Source organism: Salmo salar, chromosome 03 (genome assembly GCF_965601325.2).
Source record: "Salmo salar chromosome 03, fSalSal1, whole genome shotgun sequence".
Taxonomy (NCBI): domain Eukaryota; kingdom Metazoa; phylum Chordata; class Actinopteri; order Salmoniformes; family Salmonidae; genus Salmo; species Salmo salar.
This window is the reverse complement of record NC_138293.1, coordinates 322,546-347,008: the sequence shown is the minus strand read 5'-3', so window position 1 is coordinate 347,008 and position 24,463 is coordinate 322,546. Positions and strand designations below refer to the sequence as shown.

The 24,463-nt window shown below is 47.3% G+C and overlaps 1 protein-coding gene across 1 annotated transcript in view; it reads left to right on the top strand.

Moving 5' to 3' along the window:
• Positions 1-23,010: 23,010 nt before the first annotated feature.
• cacnb2b (calcium channel, voltage-dependent, beta 2b) overlaps positions 23,011-24,463 on the top strand; it is a 77,157-nt gene continuing 75,704 nt past the window's right edge. Inside the window, exon 1 of the mRNA XM_082973016.1 lies at positions 23,011-23,028. Within this exon, the coding sequence (XP_082829142.1) occupies positions 23,011-23,028 (18 nt within the window). The remainder of the gene's footprint in view (positions 23,029-24,463) is intronic.

Sequence of the window (24,463 nt, the reverse complement as noted above, 5' to 3'; positions counted from 1 at the left end):
TCTATTATCTAGACATGTTGGTGTAATACTATAGATGGCTGTAATCACCCCCCATCTAGCTAAGTGGATGGGTCTATTATCTAGACATGTTGATGTAATACTATAGATGGCTGTAATCACATCTAGCTAAGTGGATGGGTCTATTATCTAGACATGTTGGTGTAATACTATAGATGGCTGTAATCACATCTAGCTAAGTGGATGGGTCTATTATCTAGACATGTTGGTGTAATAATATAGATGGCTGTAATCACCCCCCAGCCACATCTAGCGAAGTGAAATGGTGCAATATTAAAAATAGAAAGTGTCAATATAAAAAAGAAAGAAAAAAAGTGTAAATGCCAGTAGAGAAAGAACAAAATAATATACAGTATTATACTAGTCCAATACCCCAGTCCTATACCTCAGCTCCAGACCTATACCCAAGCTCCAGATTTCCAGGCCAAGTCCTATACCCAAATCAATTTTTATTTGTCACACGCACCGAATACAACAGGTGTAGACCTTACCGTGAAATGCTTATTTATAAGCCCTTAACCAACAATGCAGTTTTAAGAAAAATAAGACTTAACCTGTTGGGGCTACAGGTTAGCAATGAACCCCGAGCCGGGATTGCTAACAAGGCTGGAAATTCAAAACATCAAAAATCTAATAATTTCAATTTCTCAAACAATCAACTATTTTACACAATTTAAATGATAAACATCTCCTTAATCTAACCACATTGTTCGATTTTCAAAGAGGCTTTACGGCAAAAGCATAAAGTTAGATTATGTTAGGACAGTACATAGCCACAAAAGTACAAACATCCATTTTCAATTCAAGGTCAGGCGTCACCAAAAGCAGAAACCAGCTTGAATTATGCACTAATTATGCTTCAAACAACTTTATAAAGATCGTTGACATCTAGTGGAAGCCGTAGGTGTTGCGAAATGAATCCTTTCTCACTATGGTATCTATAAAACAATGACACTAAATAGTACAGTCACAAAATTCACATTTTTTTGGATCTATTTTTCACAGGTTTTTGCCTGCAATATGAGTTTTGTTATACTTACAGACACCATTCAAACTGTTTTAGAAAATTCAGAGTGTTTTCTATCCGAATGTGTTAATAATATGCATATCCTAGCTTCTGAGTTGGTGTAGGAGGCAGTTAAAAATGGGCACATATTTTTTTCAAAATGTCTCAATACTGCCCCCGAGCCCCAACAGGTTAAGAGATATATTTACTAAATAAACTAAAGTAAAAAATAGAAGAGCAACAATAAAATGACAATAGAGAGGCTATTTACAGGGGGTACTGGTTACAGCGAGTAGCAGCAGTGTAGGGGGTGCAAATAGACCAGTTAGCCATTTGATTAGCTGTTCAGAAGCCTTATGGCTTGGGGGTAGAAGCTGTTAAGAAGCCTTTTGGACCTAGACTTGGTGCTCCGGTACAGCTTGCCGTGCAGTAGCAGAGAGAACAGTCTATGACTAGGGTGGCTGGAGTCTTCAACAATTTTTAGGGACTTCCCCTGACACCGCCTGATATAGAGGTCCTGGATGACAGGAAGCTTGGCCCCAGTGATGTACTGGGCCAAATGCACTGCCATTTGTAGCGCCTTACGGTCGGAGGCCGATGGTGCAGCTGTAGGACTTTTTCAGGATCTGAGGACCCATTCCAAATGTTTTCAGTCTCCTGAGGGGAATAGGCATTGTCGTGCCCTCTTCACGACTGTCTTGGTGTGTTTGGACCATGATAGTTTGTTAGTGATGTGGACACCAAGGAATTTGAAGCTTTCAACCTGCTTCTCTGCAGCCCCGTCGATGAGAAGGGGGGGGGGGGGTGCTCGGCCCTTCTTTTCCTGCAGTCCACGATGATCTCCTTTGACTTGATCACGTTGAGGGAGAGGTTGTTGTCCTAGCACCACACTGCCAGGTCTCTGACCTCCTCCCTATAGGGTGTCTCGCCGTTGTCGGTGATCAGGCCTACCACTGTTGTGTCGTCTGCAAACTTATTGATGGTGTTGGAGTCATGCTTGGCCACGCAGTCATGGGTGAACAGGGAGTACAGGATGGGACTAAGCATGCACCCCTGAGGGGCCCCAGTGTTGAGGATCAGCATGGCAAATTTGTTGTTGAATACCCTTACCACCTGGGGGTGGCCGGTCAGGAAGTCCAGGATCCAGTTGCAGAGGGAGGTGTGTAGTCCCAGGGTCCTTAGCTTAGTGATGAGCTTTAAGGGCACTATGGTGTTGAACGCTGAGTTGTAGTCAATTGAACAGCCTTTCACGTAGGTATTTTTTTGTCCAGGTTGGAAACGGTAGTGTTGAGTGCAATAGAGATTGTGTCATCTGTGGATCTGTTGGGGTGGTATGCAAGCTGAATTGGTTCTAGGGTTTCTGCAATAATGGTGTTGATGTGAGCCATGACCAGTCTTTCAAAGTACTTCATGGCTACAAACATGAGTGCTACAGGATGGTAGTCATTTAGACATGTTACCTTGGTATTCTTGGGCACAGGGACTATGGTGGTCTGCTTGACTCGGCCAGGGACAGGTTGAAAATGTCAGTGAAGACATTTGCCAGTTGGTCAGTGCATGCTCGGAGTACACGTCCTGGTAATCCGTCTGGCCCTACAGCCTTGTGAATGTTGACCTTTTTAAAGGTCTTACTCACATCGACTACGGCGAGCGTGATCACACAGTCGTCCGGAACTGCTGGTGCTCTCATGCATGCTTCGGTGTTGCTTGCCTCGAAGCACGCGTAGAAGTAATTTAGCTCGTCTGGTAGGTTTGTGTCACTGGGCAGCTGGAGGCTGGTCTTTCCTTTGTAGTCCGTAATAGTTTGAAAGCCTTTCCACATCCGACAAGTGATGGAGCCAGTGTAGTAGGATTCAATCTTAGTCCTGTATTTACGTTTTGCCTGTTTGATGGTTCGTCTGAGGGCATAGCAGGTCGAAGCCCAGTCCGTTACTCCAGCCCCAAACCTATACCCCAGCTAAACCACAGCTCCAGTCCTATATTATTTTTCTAACAGTATTTTTATTGGAATTTCACAATTTTCACCCATATTAAGAGATACAACAACAAAGACAAAGCAAAAAAACAGCAACTTACACATACCTGCATATTTAAATATATATATACATACATACATACATACATACACACACACACACACACACACACACACACTACACACACACCATCTTCCTCTCCTCGCTTGGCGCTTCGCTCACCCCATCCCCATCATTGCGTCTCTCAATACATACATTTTAAACAAACTAGGCGAAAAAAAAGCTCAGTTTAAACCAAGAAGTTGGGTTCCACACATGGAACATCCAGTGTAATTCTGAAATACATAGATCACCACCATTCTAAGACAATCCTTGCAGCATAATAGCTGATACCTCAGGTTCTAGATCATTTAGATAAGGTTCCCATACTTTGTAGAACTGATCTGTTTTAGAATGCAATGTACATGTCAGATATTTCAGTGGCACCCATTCAAATAGTATCTTATGCCAATCTTTAATAGAAGGAACCTTATCACTAATCCACTGTAAGAGGATGTTTTTCCTACGCTGCGAAGGTAAGGATGTTGTAAAGCCTCCTCTTACCCACCAAAGTAACATGCCTACTAGGGAGACCTAACAGTAAAGAAACTGGGTCCAATTCTAGATCGACCCCTAGAATCTTTTCAATTTCTTTGCAGAACACCAAACCAGTATCTTTGTATTTTGGTACATGACCATAAACAATGTGTTACGGTGCCTGAATCAGTTTTACATTTGAGACACTGAGGAGAGGAGGAAGAGGGGCTAAAAGCATGTCTGCGATTTAGGGATATATGCAATCTGTGTATTATTCTTAATTGAATTGCTCTAGTACGATTACATATAGATATTGTTTTTATCTCCAAATGTCCTCCCACATCTCCTCGTAAATTGCGACAGACAATTCTTTCTCCCACACTTGTTTCACCTTCTGTGTGTCGACAGCAGAAAAGGACCTTAAAGCATCATAAAACAGACTTACAGACATTTTCCTTTGTGGGAAAAAAAGCATTCTTTCAATGACAGACATATCAGGGTTGCCAATTAAGGTGGTGCTCTTCAGAATATAATGTCTTACTTGTAGGAATTGGAAAAAGTCCTGCTTTGGGAGTCGATATTTCTCAACCATCTGCTCAAATGACTATAAATCTTATCAGCAAATAAATAATTTAGTCTGCGTATGCCCTTATTAAGCCAAAAGTTAAAGCCATCATCCAGCAATCCTGGACCAAAATCTGGGTTGTTAAGAATTGGGGTAAGAGCAGAGGTTAGTTTGGACCTTCCCAAAAAACGTTGAACTGACCTCCATACTTTGAGTGTGTTAAGTGTAATGGGGTTATTGCAGTGATCTTTTACAGACTTGAAACTTGTGAAAAATAAAACATCCTGTAAAGGGTATTTTGAAAGAGAAGTCTCAATGTCTAACCAAATAGAGGAGTCATCATTTGTGATCCAGTCAGAAATATAACATAGATGGGCACACCATTTATAGAACCTGATATTGGGCAGATCCAAGCCGCCCATAGAACTTGGCAGCTGCAATATTGCCATCTTAAGTCTTGGCTTGCGTTTACTCCATATAAAGGAACTTAACCATCTATTTACATCCTTTATTACCTTATTGGAGAGTGATACTGGGATCATTTGGATTGGGTAAAGTAGTCTAGGTAAAATGTTAATCTTCAAGAGGGATATTCTACCCAACCATGAAATCGGAAGAGAGTTCCAGCGCTCCAGATCCTGTCTTATTGTATCAAACAAGGGAACAAAATTGGCTTTGTACATTTGCTGGAATTTAGGAGTTACAAATATACCCAGATACGTAAAACCTGAGGGAGACCATTTGAAAGGGAAGAGGGGGAGAAGTATTAGGTACAGAGTGAAGGTTACCAAGTGGCATAGCCTCTGATTTAGTTAAGTTAATCTTGTAGCCTGAGAATTTGCTGAATAATTCAATAATATTAATAAGAGATGTAATTGAAGTCTCGGGACTAGAGATGAATATCAGGACATCATCAGCATACAAGCTTATTTTATGGTGAACATCACCAATGAGCAGCCCCTGTATAGCAGGCGTTACCCTGATGGCCTCGGCCAGTGGTTCCATAACGAGTGCAAATTGGAGGGGGGACAAAGGACAGCCCTGTCTGGTACCTCTGTGTATAGAGAAGCTATTTGACCTTAGCCCATTAGTAAGGACAGCAGCCTGAGGATCATCATATAACATTTTCACCCATTTTATAAAGTTGTCCCCTAGACCAAATTTATTTAGATCAAAGAATAGGTAAGACCACTCCACACGATCAAATGCTTTCTCAGCATCTAGGGAGAGCACAAGACCATCCATAGCACTTCGTTGGTAGGCTTGAATTACATTAAGAAGCCGCCTGACATTGTTGCATGACTTACGGCCCTTTAATGAAGCCAGTTTGGTCTCCTTTCACAATTAGTGGCATTGAGTCCTCTAATCTTGTGGCTAGAATTTTAGAAAGCAGTTTTCTATCCACATTCAGAACGGAAATGGGTCTGTTCGAGGGAAAAGACTCTGGACATTTTCCCTTTTTTGAGAATAAGTGATATGTTGGCTTCTCTCAGCATTTGAGGGAGCTGGTCGTTTGAAAATGAGTGGTTAAACATATCACGGAATGGCTCAAGAATCAGGCCATGGAACTCTTTATAGAACTCACTACAAAACCCGTCTGGTCCTGGGGCCCTACCATTTTGCAGATTCTTAATTGTGAACATTATCTCTTCCTCGGTAATAGGGGCATTAAGGAGAGACCTCTGTTCTTCGGAGATAGTAGGGAGCTCAATCTTAGATAAGAAGTTCTCCATTAACTTGGGTGCGTCATTTTATCAATTTATTTTCATATAAATGATTGCCATCAGGATCAGTAATAGTAGCAATTGACTGTGAGTCAGCTCTCTTTTTAGCTAGGTACGCCAAGTACTTTCCTGGCTTATAGCCATGTTCATATAGCTTTTGCCTGAAAAATAAAATTTTCTTTTCAGCGTCCTGTGATAGGAGAGAGTCCAACGTTGATCTAAGGACAGATATTTCCTTTAATAGGGCAGGAGTATGCGTTTTAATGTAGTCCTTCTCTTTAGTTCCTAATTCACCCTCTAACGTTTTTTGCTTTTCACGCTTTTTCCGCCTCTTAGTGGCTGTGTATGACATAATCAGACACCTGGCGTACGCTTCACAGGTTTCCCAAAGGAGCGAGGGGTTATCTGTTGATTGAGAGTTAATAGAGAAAAATGCTTTAAGCTTTGTAATAAAATATGATGTGAATGTATGGTCTTTAAGAATGGTTGTATTCAACCTCCAATGTCTTGACAGATTAAATGCCCCGTTGAGTTTTATGTCCAAGATCACCTCCGCATGATCAGATATGACTATGCTTCCTATCCTAGTGGATAAAACAGACTGCAAAGACGTCCTGGGCATAAAAAAGTAATCTATTCTAGTCTGACATCCATGAGGTGCAGAGAAAAAAGTGAACTCTGTTGGAGGGATGAAAAGTTCTCCAGACATTACCATACCCCAGATCTTCACAAATAGCTTTAAGTGACTTAGCTTGAGGAGAGAGTGAAGCTATACCGCTGGGAAGCTTATCAATGAGGGGGTTCAACAAACAATTAAAATCTCCTCCAACCACTGCAGTGTCTGTGAGTTTAATTCTGAAAAGTCTAGAAATAACTTAGTGAGGAAATCAGGGGGGTGGGCAGGGGGGCAGTAAATATTTATTATGGAAATGTACTGCCCTTGTAAAGTCCCATTCATTTTAACAAAACAACCAATTTATCTTTCACACACTTCAACACCTTAAGTGGTAGGTTCTTTTTCACAAGAATTGCTACACCTCTACTTCTGGATGTAAATGATGAGAAAAACACTTGACCAAACCCCCCTTGTTGCAATTTCAGATGCTCCTTATCATCCAGATTAGTTTCTTGCAACAGGGCAATATCAATATTTACTTTTTTCAAAAAGACAGTACCTTCTTCCTTTTAATGGGGTTATGGCTCCCTCTAAAGTTCTATGTACATACACGCAGTCAGTTACCTGCCATTGCACTTTGACCATTCAATATCCAGACTGAATCCTACTTTAGAAATGGGTTGGTACCTTTCCCATGTGTTGAACTCTCTTCTATCTCACCGAGCATAAACAAACGATATGAACCCTGAACTCGAACTATACTAAACCCAAAATTAAACATGTAAAGATCCAAAAGAGGGTTTTCCCACTAGCTAACATGCAGGGGATTTCAACTCTCCAATGTAGACTCTTAAGTCCGCATTGCCACTCTTAACCTCATCCTTTAAATATATGGAAAGGAAAATCAATAGAAGAAGATTGAGATTCCTACACCTAAAACCAAGCCTGAGCACCCATATAGATTCACACATATCTCAGTCTGAGCTATAGTGGCAGTTACTTTAGCAAGAAAAATAATAAAGCTATGAATATTACTGAACAGGAGCACGTGAGAACTCACCCCACTGCTTCATGATCAGATTCAAATTAAAAGTTATCCAATGCTGTGGAGGTGCAGCTTAAAGTTATTTACCCGAGAGAGTCAATAAACACAGCAGCCTCTTCAGGGGTGTAGAGTTTTTTAGGCGATCCGTTGACCATAATCTTCAATGTGGCCGGGTACAGCAGTGCGTAGTCCATCTTCATTCTCTAGAGTCAAGCTTTCACCTCATCAAACGCTTTGCGTCTTCGTACAACCGCTGTGGAATAATCATTGAAGAATGAGACCTTTGGACCTTTACGTTGACTACTGTCAGAACCGATGTTTCTGGTCACATCCATGACACGCTGCTTGTCGGTGAAGTTGTGGAACTTTATAACCACTGGCCGTGGGCGCTGGTTGGGACCAGGTATCGGTGCTTTATAACCACTGGTCGTGGGCGCTGGTTGGGACCAGGTATCGGTGCTTTATAACCACTGGTCGTGGGTGCTGGTTGGGACCAGGTATCGGTGCTTTATAACCACTGGTCGTGGGCGCTGGTTGGGACCAGGTATCGGTGCTTTATAACCACTGGTCGTGGGCGCTGGTTGGGACCAGGTATCGGTGCTTTATAACCACTGGTCGTGGGCGCTGGTTGGGACCAGGTATCGGTGCTTTATAACCACTGGTCGTGGGCGCTGGTTGGGACCAGGTATCGGTGCTTTATAACCACTGGTCGTGGGTGCTGGTTGGGACCAGGTATCGGTGCATTATAACCACTGGTCGTGGGCGCTGGTTGGGACCAGGTATCGGTGCTTTATAACCACTGGTCGTGGGCGCTGGTTGGGACCAGGTATCGGTGCTTTATAACCACTGGTCGTGGGCGCTGGTTGGGACCAGGTATCGGTGCTTTATAACCACTGGTCGTGGGCGCTGGTTGGGACCAGGTATCGGTGCTTTATAACCACTGGTCGTGGGCGCTGGTTGGGACCAGGTATCGGTGCTTTATAACCACTGGTCGTGGGCGCTGGTTGGGACCAGGTATCGGTGCTTTATAACCACTGGTCGTGGGCGCTGGTTGGGACCAGGTATCGGTGCTTTATAACCACTGGTCGTGGGCGCTGGTTGGGACCAGGTATCGGTGCTTTATAACCACTGGCCGTGGGCGCTGGTTGGGACCAGGTATCGGTGCTTTATAACCACTGGTCGTGGGTGCTGGTTGGGACCAGGTATCGGTGCTTTATAACCACTGGTCGTGGGTTGGGACCAGGTATCGGTGCTTTATAACCACTGGGCGCTGGTTGGGACCAGGTATCGGTGCTTTATAACCACTGGTCGTGGGCGCTGGTTGGGACCAGGTATCGGTGCTTTATAACCACTGGTCGTGGGCGCTGGTTGGGACCAGGTATCGGTGCTTTATAACCACTGGCCGTGGGCGCTGGTTGGGACCAGGTATCGGTGCTTTATAACCACTGGTCGTGGGCGCTGGTTGGGACCAGGTATCGGTGCTTTATAACCACTGGTCGTGGGTGCTGGTTGGGACCAGGTATCGGTGCTTTATAACCACTGGTCGTGGGTTGGGACCAGGTATCGGTGCTTTATAACCACTGGTCGTGGGCGCTGGTTGGGACCAGGTATCGCTGCTTTATAACCACTGGTCGTGGGTGCTGGTTGGGACCAGGTATCGGTGCTTTATAACCACTGGTCGTGGGCGCTGGTTGGGACCAGGTATCGGTGCTTTATAACCACTGGTCGTGGGCGCTGGTTGGGACCAGGTATCGGTGCTTGAGGAACTTTATAACCACTGGTCGTGGGCGCTGATTGGGACCGGGTATCGGTGCTTTATAACCACTGGTCGTGGGCGCTGGTTGGGACCAGGTATCGGTGCTTTATAACCACTGGTCGTGGGCGCTGATTGGGACCGGGTATCGGTGCTTGAGAGGGATGGGCTCTGTCCAGCTTCACACGACCAGCCTTAGTGTCCATTTGTAGGTAGCCAGGGATCCATTCCTCAAAAGATTTTACTGAACGTGTCCGTTCAGAATTTTCCGCGAATCCCACAACACGGATATTGTATCTGCGTCTTCGATTATCCAAGTCGTCAATGTGCTCCACCATTTCGCGCACCTGTTTCTCAAGTGCTTTTATCTTAGTGTCCATTGATGTAGCTGAAGTTTCCACAGTAGCAATTCTTCCTTCCGCCTCATCCACACCCTTCACAACCTTCTGTAGTTCGGCTGTATGGCCTGCTATTGCTTCCAAGACCGTTCCTATCTTGACATTAATCACTTTAGTAATGTTATCCGTCATCCTTTGAATCACCAGGTCCATTGTGCCCGGATCCGCAATGATGTTAGCTTCGCTAACGTTAGCTAGCTCCTCCTGCACATCTACAGGGATGGTGGTTTTGGTCGAGTTCTTAGTAATTCTGTTGGGCATGTTGTCCGTAATTTTTGAGAAATAGCTGTCAAGACTCATTGTAGGATAACTTATTTAGCAAATTCTACCACTTTTTAAAGCTAGGAGATTAATGTAAAAATGTAAATTTACAAATGCCATCGGAGCTGAAACACAGTGTTCTCTCTACGGCGCCATTTTGTCCCCCCAGTCCTATATTTTTTATTTAACCTTTATTTAACCAGGAAAAGCCCATTGATACCCAGAATCTCTTTTTCAAGGGAGACATGGACAAGAAGGCAGCAACAATCAGTACATTACATAATTAAAACATACAACAATACAATACAACAACATGATCCAGCCTAAAAAAAAGCATTTACAATGCTCTGTAATAGAGTCTCCCATCAATATTTTAAATTCATTCAGTGGCACTAACATATATGGATGAAGCATGGATTGCAGACTATTCCATGCCTCTGGTGCACAAGAAGAGAAGGAAGGCAGTCTTGCCTAATACTGTGAATGTCCTGGGGACTTTAACCTCTCTAGGGTAGGTGGCACCAAATCGTCCCACCTACGCAACAGCCAGTCTAATCCCGTGGCGCGATATTCAAATACCTTAAAAACATTGGCGCGTGATGTTCAGAAAATTTATTCCCACCAAAACTGCCGGTGAATGTGCACATCAATTTACAAAAATACTCATCATAAACGTTGACAAAATATATAACAATTATTTAATGAATTATAGATAGACTACTCCTGGATGCAACCACTTTGTCAGATTTTAAAATAGTTTTACGGAGAAAGCACATTTTTCAATATTCTGAGTACATAGCTCAGCCATCACAGAGAGCTATACAGACACCCGCCAAGTTCGGGGCAACCTAAACTCAGAATTAGGATTAGAAATATTCTCTTACCATTGCTGATCTTCATCAGAATGCACTCCCAGGACAGCTACTTCCACCAGAAATGTTGTTTTTGTTTGAAATAATACATATTTATGTCCAAATACCTCCGCTTTGTTCGTGCGTTCAGAGCACTATCCAAAGGCATAACGCGCGAGCGCGGTACCAGAGACGAAAAGTCGAAATGTTCCATTACCATACTTAGAAGCATGTCAAAAGCTGTTTAAAATCAATCTTTATGGTATTTTTTACGTAAAATTGCAATAATATTCCAACTGGACAATAGTGTATTCATTCAAGGAGAAAAAGAAGGAACGTGCGCTCGCATCACCAATCCCTTTGTCCACAGGCAGTCCACTCAGTAACTGAACTCCTATTATCTGCCCAGTAACAGGAGAAGGCTGAAACAACTTTCTGAAGGCTTTTGACAGCCAATGGAAGCCTTAGCAAGTGCAACGTAACCCCACAGACACTGTAGTTTCGAAAGGGACTAGAAAGAAGAACTACAATTCTCAGATCCTCCACTTCCTGGTTGACTTTTTCTCAGGTTTTTGCCTGCCATATGAGTTCTGTTATACTCACAGACACCATTCAAACAGTTTTAGAAACTTCAGAGTGTTTTCTATCCAAATCTACTAATAATATGCATATTCTAGTTTCTGGGCCAGAGTAGTAACCTGTTTAAATCGGGTACGTTTTTCATCCAGCCGTGAAAATACTGCCCCCTAGCCCAGACAGGTTAAGAAGTTTTTTAACTGTGAGTTCACTAGGGATTCATAGACTTTGGCCAGGATAGGGAGTTTAGAGATAGGACAATAGTTATTAGTATCTGAGGGATCTCCACCCTTTAGCAGTGGAAGGACATAAGATGAATTCCAAATGCTGGATATGGAATTGGTCAAGAGACTCAATTTGAAAATGTGAGCCACAGGTTCAGTAATAATACCAGCTGCTATCTGGTCCAGGTTGTCTGGTCTTGCAGACTTTTTAGTGTCTATAGCCTTTAGTGCTTTATAGACCTCAGTATGCTAAACAGGCTCAAAGTTAAAATAGTTCACATGAGGGCCTATATCATAGTTGACTGTAACAGAGCTTACATTAGAGGCCTGGGCCCCACCATTATCAAAACTGAACCAGCAGATATGAAGTGCTTGTTAAAAACCCCTACAATATGGGCTCTATCCTTCACTTCATTAGAATCCATCATTAAATGGTCAGGAAGGTCAGAAGATACATTAGAACCTGACACTGATTTGATTAGCTTCCAGAACCTGGTAGGGTTGTTTAGGTTCTCTGTGACTGCATCTAAATAGTCATCTGATTTGATTAGCTTCCAGAACTTGGTAGGATTGTTTAGGTTCTCTGTGACTGTATTTAAATAGTCATCTGATTTGATTAGCTTCCAGAACTTGGTAGGGTTGTTTAGGTTCTCTGTGACTGTATTTAAATAGAAATCTGATTTGATTAGCTTCCAGAACTTGGTAGGGTTCTTTAGATTCTCTGTGACTGCATTTAAATAGTCATCTGAGTTGATTAGCTTCCAGAACTTGGTAGGGTTGTTTAGGTTCTCTGTGACTGCATTTAAATAGTCATCTGATTTGATTAGCTTCCAGAACTTGGTATGGTTGTTTAGGTTCTCTGGGACTGTATTTAAATAGTAATCTGATTTGATTAGCTTCCAGAACTTGGTAGGGTTGTTTAGGTTCTCTGTGACTGTATTTAAATAGTAATCTGATTTGGACTTCCTGATCAATCCTGTGAATTTGTTTCTTAGGGCTCTGAAAGAGCAAAGGAGCAAAAAAATAGCAATATGGGGATGAGGTAGTTGGGTGGGCTATTAACAGGTGGGCTATGTACAAGTGTAATGATCTGTAAGCTGCTCTGACAGCTGACGCTTAAAGTTAGTGAGGGAGATATGAGTCTCCAGCTTCAGTGACTTTTGCCGTTCGTTCCAGTCATTGGCAACAGAGAACTGGAAGGAAAAACGGCTAAAAGAGGAATTGGCTTTGGGGGTGACCAGTGAAATATACTTGCTGGAGTGCGTGCTACGGGTGGGTGCTGCTATGGTGACCAGTGAGCTGAGATAAGGCGGAGCTTTACCTAGCAGAGACTTATAGATGACCTGGAGCCAGTGGGTTTGGCGACGAATATGTAGCGAGGGCCAGCCAACAAGAGCATACAGGTCACAGTGGTGGGTAGTATATGGGGCTTTGGTGACAAAACGGATGGCACTGTGATAGACTGCATCCAATTTGCTGAGTAGAGTGTTGGAGGCTATTTTGTAAATGACATCGCTGAAGTCAAGGATCGGTAGGATAGTTAGTTTTACGAGGGTAGGTTTGGCAGCATGAGTGAAGGATGCTTTATTGCGAAATAGGAAGCTGATTCTAGATTTAATTTTGGATTGGAGATGCTTAATGTGAGTCTGGAAGGAGAGTTTACAGTCTAACCAGACACCTAGGTATTTGTAGTCGTCCACATATTCTAAGTCAGAACCGTCCAGAGTAGTGATGCTAGACGGACGGGCAGGTGCGGGCAGCGATCAGTTGAAGAGCATGCATTTAGTTTTACTTGCATTTAAGAGCAGTTGGAGGCCAAGGAAGGAGTGTTTTATGGCATTGAAGCTCGTCTGGAGGTTTGTTAACACAGTGTCCAAAGAAGGGCCAGAAGTATACAGAATGGTGTCGTCTGCGTAGAGGTGGAACAGAGAATCACCAGCAGGAATAGCGACATCATTGATGTATACAGAGAAAAGAGTCGGCCCGAGAATTGTACCCTGTGGCACCCCCATAGAGACTGCCAGAGGTCCAGACAACAGGCCCTCTGATTTGACACACTGAACTCTGTCTGAGAAATAGTTGGTGAACCAGGTGAGGGAGTCATTTGAGAAACCAAGGCTGTTGAGTCTGCCAATAAGAATGTGGTGATTGACAGAGTCGAAAGCCTTGGCCAGGTTGATGAATACGGCTGCACAGTATTGTCTTTTATCGATATCGGTTATGATGTCGTTTAGGACCTTGAGCATGGCTGAGGTGTACCCATGACCAGCTCGGAAACCAGATTGCATAGTGGAGAAGGTTTGGTGGGATTCGAAATGGTCAGTGATCTGTTTGTTAACTTGGCTTTCGAAGACCTTACACGGAACCCAAAACGGCTGCGCGCGTGCGCCATCGTGCATACATTTATTTTGTCCCGCTACACCAAACGCGATCACAACACGCAGGTTAAAATATCAAAACAAACTCTGAACCAATTATATTAATTTGGGGACAGGTCGAAAAGCATTAAACATTTATGGCAATTTAGCTAGCTAGCTTGCACTTTCTAACTAATTTGTCCTATTTAGCTAGCTTGCTGTTGCTAGCTAATTTGTCCTGGGATATAAACATTGAGTTGTTATTTTACCTGAAATGCACAAGGTTCACACACTACTCCGCCAATTAATCCACACATAAAACGGTCAACCGAATCGTTTCTAGTCATCTCTCTAGTCATCCCAGCTCCAGGCCTATACCCAGCTCCGGTCCTATACCCCAGCCCAAATCCTAAAGCAAAGCCCTGTCACCCAGCTTCAGTCCTTTTACCCAGCTCTCTACCCCAGCCCAATACCCCAAACCTACACCCCACACACCAGCCATATAGCCCAGCTTCAGTCCAATACCCCAACCCTATACCCCAGCACCAGTCCTATGCCCCAGCCCTATGCCCCAGCCCTATGCCCCAGCCCCATACCCCAGCCATATGCCCCAGCCCTATGCATCAGCCCCAGTCCTATACCCCAGCTCTATTCCCCAGCCCTATGCCCAAGCCCTGAACCCCAGCTCCAGCCCTAAACCCCAGCTCCAGCCCTATACCCCAGCTCCAGCCCTATACCCCAGCCCTATACCCCAGCTCCAGCCCTAAACCCCAGCTCCAGCCCTATACCCCAGCTCCAGCCGTATACCCCAGCTCCAGCCCTAAACCCCAGCTCCAGCCCTAAACCCCAGCTCCAGCCCTATACCCCAGCTCCAGCCCTATACTCCAGCTCCAGTCCTATACCCCAGCCCTATACTCCAGCTCCAGCCCTAAACCCCAGCTCCAGCCCTAAACCCTAGCTCCAGCCCTATACCCCAGTCCTATACCCCAGCTCCAGTCCTATACCCCAGCTCCAGCCCTAAACCCCAGCTCCAGTCCTATACCCCAGCTCCAGCCCTATACCCCAGCCCTATACCCCAGCTCCAGCCCTAAACCCCAGCTCCAGTCCTATACCCCAGTCCTAAACCCCAGCTCCAGCCCTATACTCCAGCTCCAGGCCTAACCCAGCTCCAGCCCTATACCCCAGTCCTATACCCCAGCCCTATACCCCAGCTCCAGCCATAAACCCCAGCTCCAGTCCTATACCCCAGCTCCAGCCCTATACCCCAGTCCTATACCCCAGCCCTATACCCCAGCTCCAGCCCTATACCTCAGCTCCAGCCCAATACCCCAGCCCTATACCCCAGCTCCAGCCCTATACCCCAGCTCCAGCCCTATACTCCAGCTCCATCCCAATACCCCAATTCCAGTCCTAACCCAGCTCTAGTTCTATACCCCAGCTCCAGCCCTATACTCCAGCTCCAGTCCTAATCCCCAGCTCCAGTCCTAACCCAGGTCTAGTCCTATACCCCAGCTCCAGCCCAATACCCCAGCCCTACACCCCACACACCAGCCCTATACCCCAGCTCCTATACCATAGTCCTATAACATACGCTAACCCCATTCCGTACAAATGTGCAAAACCGCGAATTCAAACGAGGCTGCAAAGAAAACTAATGGGACTGTAGCGACTGTGTTGACATCAACATCTGGGGTGTGAACTGCGTTTCTATTCAAGCGTTGATTGTCATGGTAATGGCTCTATAGTATTGGAGAAAAGTTGAAAAACTTGACCCCTCCGACGCTGAACGTTACATCGTGATGTGTCATGGCCTAACGTACAGCATAAAGCAACCAATTCTGTCTTACAACCACCAGGGGTAGCACTTCTCTCACCGTTTAAAAACAAGAAAGGGACAGGGACAGGGACAGGAACGGGGTAAGGGGGATACCTAGTCAATTTTTGCGTCATCACTGCAAGCTAGCATGACTAAAAAGCCACTGTTTACTTCGGAAGATCACTTTAGCACCGCCCTAAAAACCCGATTCAAATTTGACACAAACCTTCAAATAGGTATGTAATGACACATTATATAAACTCTTTATAGTGTTTTATTTACATTTTAGAGGCGATAAGGTGATAAGTTGGACAGATCGAGGGAAAAAGCCGTTTCCCCACACGACATCTCTCCTTCTCACAATCATGCAGTAGATTTCGCTTCCCCGCCCGCCATTTTTAAAAAGACCCGGTGGAGCTCATTGCCTTCTTGAATCATGCAGAGATGGGAATCATGAAGGTCTGGTCATTGATTTTGTTGGAAAGGGGAGAAATTGTGCTTTACAATGGTATGGATATTACAGTTGATCTGGAAGTATTACGTTTTTTGGGCAGTAAAATAAGGTCAATTGTACGGACCAGCGCGATGTACAAAAGTGAGTTCGTTTACGTTACCCCAGCCCCAGACCTCTATCCCAGCCCTATACCCCAGCCCCAGTCCTATACCCCAGCCCCAGTCCTCTATCCCAGCCCTATACCCCAGCCCCAGTCCTATACCCCAGCCCCAGGCCTCTATCCCAGCCCCAGTCCTATACCCCAGCCCAGGTCCTATACCCCAGCCCCAGTCCTATACCCCAGCCCCAGCCTTATATTAAAGCCACAGTCCTATACCTCAGTCCTATACCCCACACCATAGTCCTATACACCAACTCCAGTCCTCTATCCCAGCTCCAGTCCTATACCCCAGCTCCAGTCCTCTATCCCAGCCCTATACCCCAACTCCAGCAACATACTCCAACTCCAGCCCTATACCCCAACTCCAGTCCTATACCCCAGCTCCAGTCCTATACCCCAGCTCCAGTCCTCTATCCCAGCCCTATACCCCAACTCCAGTCCTATACCCCAGCCCCAGTCCTATACCCCAGTCCTATACCCCAGCCCCAGTCCTATACCCCAGTCCTATACACCATCTCCAGTCCTCTATCACAGCTCCAGTCCTATATCACAGCTCCAGCCCTATACCCCACACCATAGTCCTATACCCCAGCCCCAGTCCTCTATCCCAGCCCTATACCCCAACTCCAGTCCTATACATCAACTCCAGTGCTCTATCCCAGTCCTATACCCCAGTCCTATACTCCAGCCCCAGTCCTATATCCCAGTCCTATACCCCAGCCCCAGTCTTATATAACAGCCCCAGTCCAATACCCCAGCTCCAGTTTTTATAACGTAGCCATGTATCCCAGCTCCAGCCTTATAACGTAGTCACAGTCTTATATCCTAGCCCTATACCCCAGCTGCAGCCCTATACCCCAGCTCTAGTCCTATACCCCAGCCCTATACCCCAGCTGCAGCCCTATACCCCAGCTCTAGTCCTATACCCCAGCCCTATACCCCAGTTGCAGCCCTATACCTCACCTCTAGTCCTATACCCCAGCCCTATACCCCAGCTGCAGCCCTATACCTCAGCTCTAGTCCTATACCCCAGTCCTATACCCCAGCTGCAGCCCTATACCCCAGCTCTAGTCCTATACCCCAGCCCTATACCCCAGCTGCAGCCCTATACCCCAGCTCTAGTCCTATACCCCAGCCCTATACCCCAGCTGCAGCCCTATACCCCAGCTCCAGTCCTTTACCCCAGCCCTATTCCCCAGCCCCAGTCTTATATAAAAGCCACAGTCCTATACCTCAGCCATATACCCCAACTCCAGCCCTATACCCCAGCCCCAGTCCTCTATCCCAGCCCTATACTCCAGTCCTATACCCCAGCTCCAGTCTTATATAAAAGCCCCAGTCCTATACCCCAGCCCCAGTCCTATACCCCAGCTCTATACCCAGCCCTATACCCAGTCCTATACCCAGTCCTATACCCCAGTCCTATACCCAGTCCTATACCCCAGCTCCAGTCCTTTACCCCAGCCCCAGCCCTATACCCCAGTCCTATACCCCAGTCCTATACCCCAGCCCCAGCCCTATATACCAGTCCTATACCCTAGCTCCAGTCCTATACCCCAGCCCCAGCCCTATATCCCAGTCCTATACCCCAGCCCTATACCCCAGTCCTATATCCCAGTCCTATACCCCAGCCCCAGTCCTATACCCCAGTCCTATACCCCAGCTTCAGTCCTATACCCCAGCCCCAGCCCTATATCCCAGTCCTATACCCCAGTCCTATACCCCAGCTCCAGTCCTATACTCCAGTCCTACACCCCAGTCCTATACCCCAGCTCCAGTCCTATACCCCAGTCCTATACCCCAGCTCCAGTCCTATACCCCAGTCCTATACCCCAGCTCCAGTCCTATACCCCAGCTCCAGCCCTAAACCCCAGCTCCAGTCCTATACCCCAGCTCCAGCCCTATACCCCAGTCCTATACCCCAGCCCTATACCCCAGCTCCAGCCCTATACCTCAGCTCCAGCCCAATACCCCAGCCCTATACCCCAGCTCCAGCCCTAAACCCCAGCTCCAGTCCTATACCCCAGTCCTAAACCCCAGCTCCAGCCCTATACTCCAGCTCCAGGCCTAACCCAGCTCCAGCCCTATACCCCAGTCCTATACCCCAGCCCTATACCCCAGCTCCAGCCCTAAACCCCAGCTCCAGTCCTATACCCCAGCTCCAGCCCTATACCCCAGTCCTATACCCCAGCCCTATACCCCAGCTCCAGCCCTATACCTCAGCTCCAGCCCAATACCCCAGCCCTATACCCCAGCTCCAGCCCTATACCCCAGCTCCAGCCCTATACTCCAGCTCCATCCCAATACCCCAATTCCAGTCCTAACCCAGCTCTAGTTCTATACCCCAGCTCCAGCCCTATACTCCAGCTCCAGTCCTAATCCCCAGCTCCAGTCCTAACCCAGGTCTAGTCCTATACCCCAGCTCCAGCCCTATACCCCAACCCTGTACTCCAGCTCCAGTCCTAATCCCCAGCTCCAGTCCTAATCCCCAGCTCCAGCCCTATACCCTAGCTCCAGCCCAGCCCAATACCCCAGCCCTACACCCCACACACCAGCCCTATACCCCAGCTCCTATACCATAGTCCTATAACATACGCTAACCCCATTCCGTACAAATGTGCAAAACCGCGAATTCAAACGAGGCTGCAAAGAAAACTAATGGGACTGTAGCGACTGTGTTGACATCAACATCTGGGGTGTGAACTGCGTTTCTATTCAAGCGTTGATTGTCATGGTAATGGCTCTATAGTATTGGAGAAAAGTTGAAAAACTTGACCCCTCCGACGCTGAACGTTACATCGTGATGTGTCATGGCCTAACGTACAGCATAAAGCAACTAATTCTGTCTTACAACCACCAGGGGTAGCACTTCTCTCACCGTTTAAAAACAAGAAAGGGACAGGGACAGGAACGGGGTAAGGGGGATACCTAGTCAATTTTTGCGTCATCACTGCAAGCTAGCATGACTAAAAAGCCACTGTTTACTTCATAAGATCACTTTAGCACTGCCCTAAAAACCCGATTCAAATTTGACACAAACCTTCAAATAGGTATGTAATGACACATTATATAAACTCTTTATAGTGTTTTATTTACATTTTAGAGGCGATAAGGTGATAAGTTGGACAGATCGAGGGAAAAAGCCGTTTCCCCACACGACATCTCTCCTTCTCACAATCATGCAGTAGATTTCGCTTCCCCGCCCGCCATTTTTAAAAAGACCCGGTGGAGCTCATTGCCTTCTTGAATCATGCAGAGATGGGAATCATGAAGGTCTGGTCATTGATTTTGTTGGAAAGGGGAGAAATTGTGCTTTACAATGGTATGGATATTACAGTTGATCTGGAAGTATTACGTTTTTTGGGCAGTAAAATAAGGTCAATTGTACGGACCAGCGCGATGTACAAAAGTGAGTTCGTTTACGTTACCCCAGCCCCAGACCTCTATCCCAGCCCTATACCCCAGCCCCAGTCCTATACCCCAGCCCCAGTCCTCTATCCCAGCCCTATACCCCAGCCCCAGTCCTATACCCCAGCCCCAGGCCTCTATCCCTGCCCCAGTCCTATACCCCAGCCCCAGTCCTATACCCCAGCCCCAGTCCTATACCCCAGCCCCAGCCTTATATTAAAGCCACAGTCCTATACCTCAGTCCTATACCCCACACCATAGTCCTATACACCAACTCCAGTCCTCTATCCCAGCTCCAGTCCTATAACCCAGCTCCAGTCCTCGATCCCAGCCCTATACCCCAACTCCAGCCCTATACTCCAACTCCAACCCTATACCCCAACTCCAGTTCTATACCCCAGCTCCAGTCCTATACCCCAGCTCCAGTCCTCTATCCCAGCCCTATACCCCAACTCCAGTCCTATACCCCAGCCCCAGTCCTATACCCCAGTCCTATACCCCAGCCCCAGTCCTATACCCCAGTCCTATACACCAACTCCAGTCCTCTATCCCAGCTCCAGTCCTATACCCCAGCCCCAGTCCTATACCCCAGTCCTATACCCCAGCCCCATACCCCGGCTTCAGTCCTTTACCCCAGCCCAATACCCCAGCCCCAGCCTTATATAAAATCCACAGTCCTATACCTCAGCCCTATACCCCACACCATAGTCCTATACCCCAGCCCCAGTCCTCTATCCCAGCCCTATACCCCAACTCCAGTCCTATACATCAACTCCAGTCCTCTATCCCAGTCCTATACCCCAGTCCTATACACCAGCCCCAGTCCTATATCCCAGTCCTATACCCCAGCCCCAGTCTTATATAACAGCCCCAGTCCAATACCCCAGCTCCAGTTTTTATAACGTCGCCATGTACCCCAGCTCCAGCCTTATAACGTAGTCACAGTCTTATATCCTAGCCCTATACCCCAGCTGCAGCCCTATACCCCAGCTCTAGTCCTATACCCCAGCCCTATACCCCAGCTGCAGCCCTATACCCCAGCTCTAGTCCTATACCCCAGCCCTATACCCCAGCTGCAGCCCTATACCCCAGCTCTAGTCCTATACCCCAGCCCTATACCCCAGCTGCAGCCCTATACCTCAGCTCTAGTCCTATACCCCAGTCCTATACCCCAGCTGCAGCCCTATACCTCAGCTCTAGTCCTATACCCCAGTCCTATACCCCAGCTGCAGCCCTATACCCCAGCTCTAGTCCTATACCCCAGCCCTATACCCCAGCTGCAGCCCTATACCCCAGCTCTAGTCCTATACCCCAGCCCTATACCCCAGCTGCAGCCCTATACCCCAGCTCTAGTCCTATACCCCAGCCCTATACCCCAGCTGCAGCCCTATTCCCCAGCTCCAGTCCTTTACCCCAGCCCTATTCCCCAGCCCCAGTCTTATATAAAAGCCACAGTCCTATACCTCAGCCCTATACCCCAACTCCAGCCCTATACCCCAGCCCCAGTCCTATACCCCAGCTCCAGTCCTATACCACAGCTCTATACCCAGTCCTATACCCAGTCCTATATCCCAGTCCTATACCCCAGTCCTATACCCCAGTCCTATACCCCAGTCCTATACCCCAGTCCTATATCCCAGTCCTATACCCCAGCTCTATACCCAGTCCTATACCCCAGTCCTATATCCCAGTCCTATACCCCAGCTCTATACCCAGTCCTATACCCCAGTCCTATACCCCAGTCCTATACCCCAGCTCCAGTCCTTTACCCCAGTCCTATACCCCAGTCCTATACCCCAGTCCTATACCCCAGCTCCAGTCCTTTACCCCAGCCTCAGCCATATATCCCAGTCCTATACCCCAGCCCTATACTCCAGTCCTATACCCCAGTCCTATATCCCAGTCCTATACCCTAGCTCCAGTCCTATACCCCAGCCCCAGCCCTATATCCCAGTCCTATACCCCAGCCCTATACCCCAGTCCTATACCCCAGTCCTATACCCCAGTCCTATACTCCAGTCCTATACCCCAGTCCTATACCCCAGTCCTATATCCCAGTCCTATACCCTAGCTCCAGTCCTATACCCCAGCCCCAGCCCTATATCCCAGTCCTATACCCCAGCCCTATACCCCAGTCCTATACCCCAGCTCCAGTCCTTTACCCCAGCCCCAGCCCTATATCCCAGTCCTATACCCCAGCCCTATACCCCAGTCCTATACCCCAGCCCCAGCCCTATATCCCAGTCCTATACCCCAGTCCTATATCCCAGTCCTATACCCCAGCTCCAGTCCTATACCCCAGCCTCAGCCATATATCCCAGTCCTATACCCCAGCCCCAGCCCTATATCCCAGTCCTATACCCCAGCCCCAGCCCTATATCCCAGTCCTATACCCCAGTCCTATACCCCAGCCCTATACCCCAGTCCTATACCCCAGCTCCAGTCCTATACCCCAGTCCTATACCCCAGTCCTATACCCCAGCTCCAGTCCTATACCCCAGTCTTATACCCCAGCTCCAGTCCTATACCCCAGCTCCAGTCCTTTACCCCAGCCCTATACTCCAGTCCTATACCCCAGTCCTATACCCCAGCTCCAGTCCTATACCCCAGTCCTATACCCCAGCTCCAGTCCTATACCCCAGTCCTATACCCCAGCTCCAGTCCTTTACCCCAGCCCTATACTCCAGTCCTATACCCCAGTCCTATACCCCAGCTCCTGTCCTATACCCCAGTCCTATACCCTAGCCCCAGCCCTATACCCCAGTCCTATACCCCAGCCCCAGTCCTATACTCCAGTCCTATACCCCAGTCCTATACCCCAGTCCTATACCCCAGCTCCGTAGAACAGTATGCTGTACAGAGGAAGCAACAGATGTCTCTCTGAGGACTAAGCCTTTAATTCCACCAAGGCTCTGGAGGGGTGACTACACTGTCTGTTAATACAGGCTAGCTGATAAAGAGGCTTATTGAAGTCATTCACACCACTCAGCTCTGAATCCTCAGCCATGCTGCACTTCACCAGGGGTTTGGATTCTGCCCTTGGTTATACAAAGGGCTCTTCTCTCAGGAATCTGCTACGAATGTTATGCGTCTATCAAACAGCCTCTTTGGATACATTGCGCAACAGTAGTTTGTAAAGAAGGAGTTTGTTTTGTGATATATGGGTCCTTGTTTGGACTAAAGCTGTCAGGGAAACCAACGGATATCTCACCTACAACAGACTAACATGCCACCAAAGAAAAAGGTAAAGTGTTTAGCGGTTTGTGTGTTTGTGTGTGTACAGGGAAGAATAGGATAATGTACCATCTGTTGTGTTGACTGTTAATCCCTTCATTTCTGTGTGAGTCCTTTCTGCATGGCTGCTCTGAAACATACAGGGGGACTGGGTCTATCTGAAACACAGGGTTAGGGTTACTGGGAGGAGGACTGGTCTATCTGAAACACAGGGTTAGGGGTTAGGGTTACTGGGAGGAGGACTGGTCTATCTGAAACACAGGGTTAGGGGTTACTGGGAGGAGGACTGGGTCTATCTGAAACACAGGGTTAGGGGTTAGCGTTACTGGGAGGAGGACTGGTCTATCTGAAACACAGTGTTAGGGTTACTGGGAGGAGGACTGGTCTATCTGAAACACATGGTTAGGGTTACTGGGAGGAGGACTGGGTCTATCTTAAACACATGGTTAGGGTTACTGGGAGGAGGACTGGTCTATCTGGAACACAGGGTTAGGGGTTAGGGTTACTGGGAGGAGGACTGGGTCTATCTGAAACACAGGGTTAGGGGTTAGGGTTACTGGGAGGAGGACTGGTCTATCTGAAACACATGGTTAGGGTTACTGGGAGGAGGACTGGTCTATCTGGAACACAGGGGTAGGGGTTAGGGTTACTGGGAGGAGGACTGGGTCTATCTGAAACACAGGGTTAGGGGTTAGGGTTACTGAGAGGAGGACTGGTCTATCTGAAACACATGGTTAGGGTTACTGGGAGGAGGACTGGTCTATCTGAAACACAGGGTTAGGGGTTAGGGTTACTGGGAGGAGGACTGGTCTATCTGAAACACAGGGTTAGGGGTTAGGGTTACTGGGAGGAGGACTGGTCTATCTGAAACACATGGTTAGGGTTACTGGGAGGAGGACTGGTCTATCTGAAACACAGGGTTAGGGTTACTGGGAGGAGGACTGGTCTATCTGAAACACAGGGTTAGGGGTTAGGGTTACTGGGAGGAGGACTGGTCTATCTGAAACACATGGTTAGGGTTACTGGGAGGACTGGGTCTATCTGAAACACAGGGTTAGGGGTTAGGGTTACTGGGAGGAGGACTGGTCTATCTGAAACACATGGTTAGGGTTACTGGGAGGAGGACTGGGTCTATCTGAAACACAGGGTTAGGGGTTAGGGTTACTTGGAGGAGGACTGGTCTATCTGAAACACAGGGTTAGGGGTTAGGGTTACTGGGAGGAGGACTGAGTCTATTTGAAACACAGGGTTAGGGTTACTGGGAGGAGGACTGATCTATCTGAAACACAGGGTTAGGGGTTAGGGTTACTGGGAGGAGGACTGGGTCCATCTGAAACACAGGGTTAGGGGTTAGGGTTACTGGGGGGAGGACTGGGTCTATCTGAAACACAGGGTTAGGGGTTAGGGTTACTGGGAGGAGGACTGGTCTATCTGAAACACAGGGT